The following is an 11,704-nucleotide window of genomic DNA, read 5'->3' as shown; positions in this document are numbered from 1 at the left end:
ATTTTAATTAATGATTTTATTAAATAATGATTATATATGTATAACACTATGCAATACAATTATAACAGAATAACTCTTACATTTTTATATTATATGTAATGTATAGTCACATTCATACATTCAAAAACTTTTTCATTATTTATATTTAAATCAGGAATTTAAATTGATTTAGCAACTTTAAATTTTAATGTTAAGGATATATGTTTATGTTCTTATCATTGTACTCACTGTATAAGTATGATTTCTATTTATATATTTATTTATATATTTATTAATTAAAGTTTATGTGTTTATTTATTAATCAAAGAGAATTGTTAGAAGATTAATTTTATTACATCAAAAAAAATATAGGGAGAGAGAATATTGGAAAATAAAATCTCACCAAACTTATTTTATTTTTGAGAAAGAGAAAGATAGAAAGAGAGAGAGAGAGAGAATTATGTATAAAAAATAATGACATATATAATATTAACATAATACATTGAATAAATTGTTACAAAAAACTAAATTTTTTATACATGAAAGTATAACTAATCCATTCTTAGGTTGATTAAAATTCTATTTTTGTTTGAAAATACTTGAACTTCTATCTTTCCCTAATATATTTAAGTTTTATATAAGTTAAGCTATGCATACAAAAACAAAAGTTTCGATATAATTGCATTATTTACAATTAATCAATTTCAGTGAAGCAGATATTATCTACAAAGAAAAGTTATATTCTGCTGCGTTCAAAACTGTATTAATGCGCTCAATAACTCATGACATAATTTATCAATGGTTTGGTGATCTCTTCAATCCATCTTGTCGGTCTAACTGGTGGTTAAACGAAGGCTTCATTTTGTTCATCGAAACGTATATCATGGACAAGGTTGCTTCATATTTCTAATGCTAAGTATAAGAAAATTTTTATTAATTCCATAACAATGTAAGAGAAAATTCTGAAATTGTCTTCTCATTCGTTAAGAATAGAAGAAATGCGAAGATATATTATTCTTTTTTCTCAATTTTTTACAATGTCTTAACTATTTAGAAAAATACATTATAGAACAGATAGCAAGTGTTTTTAAATTATGTTGTTATAATTAAGAAAAAAAACCTTGCAAGTATATTTTTTTATATAATTTAATAAAATTTATTATGTCAAATAGTTACTCATTAATTTAATAATATTAAATTTAATAATATTATAATTTTTTAATTTTTTAATTTTAAAGTATTATAATATTATAAAATTATATGATATATATAAAATGGCAAAGATTTTTTAGGAATAGCAAATAATTGCATATATTAGTGTTGTTAATTTAAGATCTTATTTTTCGATTATATATTTATTCGATTACATTAATCTGTCTGTAGGTCTTTCCAGATTCCCGGATGATGGACTTGTTCGTAGTTCAGATTCAACATGAATCTCGTCATATAAATACTTATTATGATATACATTATTTTGCGGAATATGCAAGTGATATTCCTGAAATTAATGCACTTCCTCCTTTTTCTCGTATTATGGGTATGTATATGTATATTTGAATATATTAGGGTTCAAACTTTAAACAACCATATATAAAATGTACTATATGTATACATATATGTACATATAATTATATGTATGTATAAAAATTTATAAACAATAGTTCATAAATTGCTAAACATAATTATCTAAAAACAAATAAATAAAAGATTAGATTTTATAATTGTACATTTATTTACTCTTAATTTAATTTTGCTATAAAAGAGAAAAAAGAATTCTTTTATTAAAAATTAGTTTTTTTTTTTACTATATTAGCTATATTCACAAATATGAAATAAAGAGATTAAATTTACTTAAAATATAAATAATATTACAATATTTTATATTTTTATTATAGGAGCCATTGTATGGTGTATGTTAAAACATATAATTCCCGAAAATACATTTTGGTTTAGTATCAAAATGTATTTGAACGAGCAGTAAGTGATATGCGCATTGTATTATTCAAACTGTATCTGTTAAAACAAATAATTATGATTTTAAATTTCCTAATGCAAAATACATAGTATATATATATGTATATATAATATCTATTATCCTAATGTTTAATTTTACAGATTTACTTTCTTTACTTCGAAAAATCCTGATGATCTTTGGGACGTTATGCATAGCAGCAATGAATATTATTTTAAATTATACGGTCTAAATATAAAAGAGATAACGAATATTTGGTCTGTACAGAAGCATTGTCCTGTGTTAAATGTGACGCTAGATTATCATAGCGGTCACATGAAAATATCGAAAGAGTTTGACGACAAATCTGAAGGGAAACCATATTTTATACCTGTCAGTTATACGAAGGACGCGGACGCTGATTTTAACTTAACTTTGCCATATATTCATGATTGTTTAACAAAGTCCACTCCAGAATTAAAAATACTCTTTACTAAGAAAGATAAATGGATCATTGTCAACAAACAACAAGCTGGTAAATCATAAGATTAGTATTCTTATCCTTTTTTATTTAGAAAAATTTATCCTTATTATATACTTTTATTCTTATATCTTTTTATAAGAATTGAAATTATACATTATATTCCACAATTACAAACAATATTATTATATTTTTTTTAAGTATTCTGTAATATTGCCATTAAATTTAAGATAAAACGCGCATATAAATATTATTTTCAAACTAAATACAGTTTCAGTTTATACAATTCTGTATGCCGCTTAAATTTTTCAAAGCCTTATTGTTTAATTCGATTAACGACGTGAAATAATATTATAATTAAATATTAGTAAATTTTTGAATTTTTTTAAATGAAACTACACTAAGTGATTTATGTAAATAAAGTCCTTGTAACATTCTGCATATATAAAAAATATAAAATATCTAATTTATATGCATATATAAAAAATCATAAGGTTAAAATAGTCAAAAATTGAACGATTTACGAAATATTTTATATTTTAATCTGACATATTTTGATAAAATACAAAATATTTCGAAAAATATTTAGTTTTCAATAATCTTTTCTTAATACTTTTATGCATAGAATAATATTAGACAAAGCTGCATGTTGCAAATTACATACTTTTTCTTTTAAAAACAACTATGCATTTTTCTTACACCCAATTGATTCGTCTAATTATTCTACGCATAAAAGTATCAAGGAAACATTGTCAAAAACTAAATATTTTACGAGATATTTTGTATTTTTTATTATATATCAAGATTATTGTATAAAAGTATATAATATCTCGTAAACTGTTCAATTTTTGGCTATTTCACCCTTATGATTTTTTATGCAAAATGTTACAAAGAATCTATTTATAAAACATTTAGGATATTTTTGTTTTAAAAAATCGAGTTGATCTTGTGAAATGATCTTCGAAAAACGCCACTCAAAATCAAACTGATAAGGCTATATAGATTTTTTTAAGACTCCTAGGTACTCACCGCAGCCATGTTGGATTGTGACGAGAAAATACATGCTGAAAATTTTTGCGCGCCGTTTTTAGATAAATAGATATTTTTATGAAACACAACTTCAGATGGCTTTAGCACACTTTTAAAATAGTCCGAAAACTATTCTTTCCCCTTGACAGTCAATCAACATTTGTAAAATGATCGGATGATGTCAGACTTTCCCCATGTTCCGATATTACTGCCAGTAAAATATATGATATACATAACGTAAACTATAGATTTTCAGTACTGGCAGTGTATATCGGAACATGCCCTTTTGTCATACAGAATGACTGCGCATGTGTAAAGACCAGATGGACTGGGGCTCATATTACAGTCATTTTATGTGTCATTTTTGTGTTTCATCAAAATATCTTATTATCTAAAAATGGCACGCAAGAATTTTCAGCGTGTGCTTTTTCGCCTCTGACGTCACAATTCCAACATGGCCGGCGAGGGCTCAGAAGCCTTAAATCCTATAACTTTTGTATAAAATATTTTTTTTTCAAAAATACATAGTTTTTATAAAATTAAGGAGTTTTTGGCATATTTTGTACATCCTATATATGTATACTATAATATAAATTCAAAATATTTTTTATTACAAACATTCAAAAAAATTAATTGATAAAATTTATTTGTTAAATAACAGGATACTATCGCGTCAATTATGATCCTCAGAATTGGCAAGGAATTGCACGTTATTTGAATTCTACAGAATATACAAAAATACATGTTCTCAATCGAGCGCAAATCATCGATGATGCATTCCATTTTGCAATAGAGAGAAAACTTAATTTCTCCATATTCTGGGAACTCGCGAGCTATTTATCGCGAGAGAAAGATTATATAGCATGGTATCCTATGATCAAAATATTTGAATACATATCGAATATTTTTGCATTTTCGGGAGAACTTCAAGATGAACTTCCCAAGGAACTCAAGGTATTGTCAAGTTATAAAATTTACTGTTAAAAATTACGTTAGATATTAAAGGTCAATGCAAACAAAGGAACGATTTTCACTATATCATATAATTCTGACATAATTTCTTAAAAAGTAAGATTTTAGATAATTAAAGAAAAATTTAATTATATATATTAAACTCTCTCTTAATTATATGCTAATTCTTTCTGTATCATTATAGTTATTTTTTATTCCATAAAATAACGGCGTCTGTAGAATAGAATCAGTAATATTTTTTTCAGTAATGAGTAACAAAAATTCTACAACTATATTTATCGTTATACTTTAAAAATTTAATACGCGGCATATTTTTTTATGCGAACAAACACACAAAAAACATTTAATAGTTTTAAAAATCTCGATATATTTCTCATTATAATTATCTTTTTTAATAATCTTTTAATCACAATAGAATAAAGTTTGACGAATTATATTTTAAACCAGATCATATAATATAATTTTTGTTTTATTTTTTTGTGTTTTTTTTAAACGTTTGTGTCTTAAAAACAAATCGCTAAATTTTTAACTTAATTTAATTTATAATTAGAATATTAGATCAAAGCTTTGAATTTGCAATAAATTTATACATATATAAGTGTAAAAACAAGTAATTCTTTCATATTATTAATCTGTTAAAAGAAAGAGCTAAAAAAACTTGTTTCATATTTATATATTTACAGAATTTTTTTATCTCATGATAAAATTATTTTCTTTGCAATATTTTTTTAAAAAGTTTTCTTTAATTAAGAAATATAATAGTTCAAAATTATAAAAGATATGATGTATTTTATATCGATAGAGCAATATTAATCGAAAATATCTTTTCTTACATTTTCGTATAAAGACGGTATTTAAAAATTTTGTGTGTATGTATAACTTGACTCTAGTAGCGTTAAAGAAAATAAAAATTAGTAACGATACAATATAACAATGTGATATAACGAGTTACTTTTGAAAATCAATAACGAATAATTATTTTTTAATGAATAATGAGTTATTATTTAAAAATCTATAACGCGGAAAACGATAAAATAAGTTACTTTTATAAAATAATTTTCTCAATTCTATCTTTTGCTTCCTCATAGAAAAAACTTTGTTTTCGTGAAAAAATTTTTTTTTCAGATTTCTATGCCAATGTGTTCAGAATATTCCAAAACATCAAAAAATAACATTTTTAAAAAATATCCGTATGTGTGTGTGTATGTATGTATGCATGTGCCCACCCATGTTTTTTTAAATTTAAATATCTCAAAAACTATTTATTGACTTGCAGCGCTCCAATTTGGCATACAAGTAAAGTAGAACAACACTTTTATTTACTGTCATTTTTATAAAAATTCATAGTGTTTTATTTTTTATAAAATTTTGAATTTTTTGAGAAATGTCTGTAGTTGCTCTAACTTTCGTAAATTTTAAGATATCGGGATAAATTTTTTTATATAAATAGACTATTATTAAAGGATGGTTGGTATTGAGTTTGACGAGATTCGGTGAAAGGGTTTATTTTTTATAAAATTTTGAATTTTTTGAGAAATGTCTATGGTTGCTCTAATTTCCGTAAATTTTAAGATATCTGGATAAATTTATTTACATAAATAGACTATCATTTAAGGATGTTTGGAATTGAATTTGGCGATGATCGGTGAAAGGATTCATTTTTTATAAAATTTTGAATTTTTAAGAAATGTGCATTTTTATTTTTCGCAAATTTTGAAATATCGAACTAATTTGTTTGTACACGAATAAAGTACCATTAAAGAATATTTGGTATTGAATTTAACAAGGATCGGTGAAAGGGTTCATTTTTTATAAAGTTTTTATAAAATTTCTTTTGAAAATTTATGTGGTTATTTTATCTTCCGTGAATTTTGAGATATCAGACAAGTATTTTTACATAAATTTTTTACATAAATAGAGTATCATTAAAGAATGTTTGCTATTTAATTTGACGAGGATCAGTGAAAGTGTTTTTTTTATAAAATTATCAATTTCAAAAAATGTTTGTACATGCTTTAACTTTCGTAAATTTTGAAATATCGAACTTATCGAACTTTTGAAAATATCATTAAAGAATGATTGATATTTAATTTGGGGAGAATTTTTAAAATGGTTTATTTTTTATAAAATTTTTAATTATTTTAAAATTTAAATAATTTCTTGAAAGTTCTGAATAAAATATCATTAAAGCATGATTGATATTAAATTTATTGAGAATTGGTGAATTTCTTTTAATTGTAAATTGACGAATTATACAATATTCAGAACACATTAGCATAGAAATCTTTAAAAAAATTTTTTTAAGAAAATATTTTGTAATTATATATAGGGTTTGCTAGTATTGGAAAAAATTGTGCAAATGGAAATTTGCACATTGCTTTTTCACCATTTTATTTCGCTAATTAAGGTGGTTTTTCAATTATGGCTTCCTCATAGAGGAAGCTTAACTTGCTATTGCATTGAAAAACTGAATTGAAAAATCATCTTAATGAGCAAAATAAAATAGTGAAGAAGCAATGTGCAAGTTAAGCTTCCTCTATGAGGAAGCCATAATTGAAAAACTATCTTAATTAGCAAAATAAAATGATGAGGAAGCAATATGCAAATTTCCATTTGCACAATTTTTTTATTAAAAGTACAAGAAATATAATTTCAAAAATTACCTATGTTTTTAAATATCTTACATTTCAGAGACATTAAACATTTTATCCTATTATATTTTCTATGTATATAATAACCTAATATTTTTAAAAAATAACGAAACACGTAAGAAATATATATTCTAATGTATATATTTATAAGACAAACATATTTAATCTAAAAATTAATTAACTTGGAGCATATTTTAATCACATCCTGAAATAAAATAGCTTTAGTCAATATGAGAACATACATATATTTTTTGTATTAAATTTGTCTTTGTAAATAATGTAACGATTAAATAAAAAAAAATATATTTATAAAATTGTAGGAAGTATTAGTGAAAATAAGAAGCATATTTGAACATATAGAAGGGGATATGTACAATCAAACGGTATCCACTAACCATGATTTTAATAAATATTTAAAACAAGAACTCGCAAAATGGGCATGTATTATCGGTAATTCCATTTGCATGGAAAAGGCCAAGAATCAATTGCAATTGTTTCTAAGAAACAATACTATAAATAAGTAAGTTTTCTTGTAATCATTAATATATATTTCTGCACAAACATTTTTTTTTATATCTTGTGCGCGTATTTTTGACATATTATTCAGAAAGAAGTCCATATATATAAATAAAGGAAAATATTTTATACATACATATACATATAGGATGTCGCATTTAAAAGGATACACTAAAATATCTGTTCAGGAAAACATTTTAAAGAAAAGATTTCAAACAAAAGTTGTATGGCTTCAAGGGAGACATAAGATAGTGGCAAAGATTTGACCTTGGATAGTCATTTGAAAGTCACATGAAAGTCACCTTCAATTTCTTAAATGGAATCCCCTATTTTTAATTGCGTATTTTTGTAGCTTTCCTCAAAAGCTTTCCAAAACATTATAATTTAGTTATTTTTCATTAATTACTTTCCGAGTTATGAGGCTTTTGAAGTTTACAGTATTTTGACATAAAATACAAAATATTTTGTAAAACATTCAGTTTTCGGTAATCTTACCTTAATACTTTTATGCACCGAATAATGAGACTAATCAATTGGTGTAAAGAAAACGCATATAATGAATTTTTTTAAAAATATGTTCCAAATTACCTTTTTTTTAAGCAACTAATGGACAATTACTGACTTACAACCAGTCAAACACGACAAACTCGGGGACCCTGCGAGTATTATTAGACTGGCTGTAGCTCAGTAACTATCAATTATTTAGCTTTAAGCTACAACAGATAAAACCAGCTGATTTTACCGAAATCCAATTTCATATAGGATTAATGCGACTTTTTATACTTTATTGTACAATTTTACTATTAATCAAGATAAAGAAGACGAACATATTTTTATGTAATTATATTATATTTGATTATATATGTGGACTTTTTTCTTAGATATTTATTTTAATAAAGAGACTATATGCGAAATATCCATAAGACATATGTCAAGAATTAAATTTATATTTCTTTTTGTACGTCATAGAATTTTGCCCGGGTGGCAGAAATGGACATACTGCAATGGTTTAAAAACTGCGAACCATGGTATGTGGCTTGATGTATGGATCAACGCATTTTATGTTTACAAAAAAAAACATGATTATAAAATATTGGAATATCTTAATTGTTTTGAGAATCATCAAATTATTTTTTATCATCTGGACTTGAGTATACCGTTGTTTGAATCGAGATTTTCCGGAAATAATGAAAATAAAACACGAAAAAAAGAGCGAATTTCAGCTTTAACTGCTAATATGTTTCTTTCTACTCTTGCGAGACATACTAAAAATACTACAATATTGGAAGAATTGTTGACAAAATTTGAATCTATAAAAAACAGGTAATAACATTTTTTCTATAAAAATATACTGCTCATTATGAAGGTTTGTTATGTATATGTGTGTTAATTATAAATTTATACATACTGTTTAGGTATTATAGTCAAATCAGTATTCATGCAACATTAAATGTAATTATTAATAATGCGTATACTAAGAGACAACTTACCAAGGTAAATTTTATAAATCTCAAAAAATTTTATATTTATTAATAAATAAAAGATTTTATTGTGATATTTATATATTTTTCATCAAAATATATCATATATCTTATATTGTATATAATATAAATAAACAATATTTTTTTTCTCTCTTACATGTCCTATGTACAAATATATCGATACAATAATGCTAATAAAATTTGTGAAATTGCCGCATTTGCTTTTTATGATTAATTTCGAAATTACTGATTGATGAAAAATCAAAATCAAAATTTATTTTAGATAGATGAATTCGCAAAAGATAAGATGACACAATCATATTCGATTATTAAAAGCAAGATAAATACACGTTCAATTGAGCTTAAAAATCAGCTGACATGCCTTGAAAGTTTGTTCGATGTATCCAAGAACAATACAATTCGCAAGATAATTTATGGAACTACAGGATGTCCACCTATATAACGTCCAACTACACACGTGCAGTTAGAAGACATGTCCAATCACAACACATCCAACTACCTTCAATAATAAATAAAACCACATAAAAATATCATTTATGTTAAATACCAGATATTAATATAACAAGAAATTTTATAACAATTTTATAATATATTTATTGTCTAATTATTTATTACTTATATTATATAATACATTTAGTTTTTTTATTTATTTTTATTTATTTTTCTTGATTATTGTTTCTAATTAAATTGTATGTAAATATTTTTAATTTATCTTATTATTGTTAAATTATATAACTCTTATTTAATTTTAATATTTATATAAACATTAATTTATATTTATATAATATTTATTATATACATATATATAATATAAATATGTATATAATAATATATAATATTATGTATATAAGAATATATATATATATTATGTAAATTGTGTTTATATAAGTCTCTAATAAATATTAAAACGCGGATATATTAAATATCAGATATTAAATTTTGTGTGTGTATATAGATATAAACATTAATATTTTTTGTCTGATGACCTATTATTAATAATTAATTAATACATTTAATGTAATAAATAATATTAATATTAATATTAACATTATATTATTTTATATATGTATATTCATATTAATTTTATATTAATTTCATATAAATAGATAATAATTACTATTTTATTATTAATGTATTTATAATATTATATATTAATATTTTGTAAAATAATGAAATTATAATAATAAGATTTAATGTAATAAAACAATTTTAATTTTAATAATAATTTCAAAAATAAGTATTTTTGTATGTTTTTGTATGTTTTTTTCGTATCATCTAAAAAATTATTTTATATCTTCTAAAATAAAGTTAATATTATTGAAGTTGCCTAATTTTTCTGTTATATATTCTGTTATAAATATTCTTTATTTAAAATTTTTTTATCTTAAACGATAGCTATTTTATTTCGCAACTACATATTTTACTTATTGTGACAAAATTATGACTCAAAATATTATAATGTTTATTGTTGAAATGACTCGAAGTATAAGATACCTCTTTATTAATTTTTCTTGTTAAAGAATATGCCAGAAACGTTTCTTTTTCAATTATCAGCAATTTATTTGTAAAGATGTATATAAAAAACGAAAATACAATAAAAATACAAATAATGTGAAATATGATACTTGTTTTATACAAAATCTAGTAAATTGTTGCAAGGAAATATAATTCTTCATATAAAATCAACAAAATATAAATAATATATTTTTTCTTTTAGATATAACATACGATATCTTAGTTAGATTTCTTATATGCTTTTCGAGAAAAATAATTTTAAATGTAAAAATCAAAATATTTCTCGGAATCTGTTAAACTATATAGATACATTAATATACATATACATATATATATGTATATATATATATATATATATATATATATATTGTGACGTGCAATTTTTAATTCCAAAAATTAGTCCGTCACAAGGGTCGAATGGCCCGATCGGGAAGGATTTTGGGACCTCTGCTCTCTTTAGAATAAGAGAGAGAGAGCGATCCGAGCGCGGAATCGGACGCGATTCCGCCGCTTCGCGTTTTGTTGCGTGTGGCCATATAGCCAGTAAGATTTTTCGGTGATTGCTGCGACAGCAATCAGAAATATTAGCGGAAGTCCAGGGAGAGCGACGACATCTCATCCGGAGGAGAAATCAAAGAGAGAAAGAGGCAGGACGAGGGGGGGCCACGCCATACGGAGCACGCTAGGTGAGCTCGCTTTTAAATCATCACGACCTTTATTACATTTCGGGACGGTAGTCGCCGCATAAAAATTGAAAGAAAACTCCTCTTCCCTAGGAATCGAGAGCTACGGAAAGGGGAAGGCCACTCCGCGCGAGGATTGCGCAGGAGCCCCGCCACGGAGTTACGGCAAGGGACTCGATAGCATGCCCGGCGCCCGGACCCGGATGCGATCCACGATCCATTCAGGACTCGCGGCGGACGACATCCGGTGTCCGAGGCGGCCGGAGTCGAGCCTTCCGTAAGCTGCCGACAGAATTTCCAGCCCGGTATCCTACGGGAATGGAAGGATGACCCCGGTAACGGGAAGAAAACGCGAAAATAAAGGGCAACAATGACGGCCGCGGGGACCATCCAGGTCGCATCACGGCCCTAATTCCGGGAGCGCC

The 11,704-nt window shown here is 25.0% G+C and overlaps 1 protein-coding gene across 1 annotated transcript; it reads left to right on the top strand.

Annotated features, from left to right (window-relative positions):
* Positions 1-1,939: 1,939 nt before the first annotated feature.
* Positions 1,940-11,609, top strand: LOC145935223 (aminopeptidase N-like). The gene is made up of 7 exons (XM_083036372.1): positions 1,940-1,956; positions 2,095-2,465; positions 4,102-4,394; positions 7,384-7,583; positions 8,549-8,902; positions 8,995-9,073; positions 11,373-11,609. The coding sequence occupies exons 1-7, from the start codon at positions 1,940-1,942 to the stop codon at positions 11,607-11,609; spliced, it is 1,551 nt and encodes a 516-aa protein (XP_082892498.1).
* Positions 11,610-11,704: the final 95 nt, after the last annotated feature.

This window comes from Prenolepis imparis, unplaced genomic scaffold (assembly GCF_030444845.1).
Source record: "Prenolepis imparis isolate NDT839.2.m4 unplaced genomic scaffold, iyPreImpa1.0 SCAF_4, whole genome shotgun sequence".
Taxonomy (NCBI): Eukaryota; Metazoa; Arthropoda; class Insecta; order Hymenoptera; family Formicidae; genus Prenolepis; species Prenolepis imparis.
The sequence above is the reverse complement of the archived record's forward strand: the minus strand, read 5'-3'. Positions and strand labels throughout refer to the sequence as shown.

Bases quoted from the DNA above. Each gene is read 5' to 3' on its own strand.
- LOC145935223 (XM_083036372.1), top strand. The intron at 4,395-7,383 runs GTATTGTCAAGT...ATAAAATTGTAG, and splicing joins AACTTCCCAAGGAACTCAAG to GAAGTATTAGTGAAAATAAG. The intron at 7,584-8,548 runs GTAAGTTTTCTT...TGTACGTCATAG, and splicing joins AGAAACAATACTATAAATAA to AATTTTGCCCGGGTGGCAGA.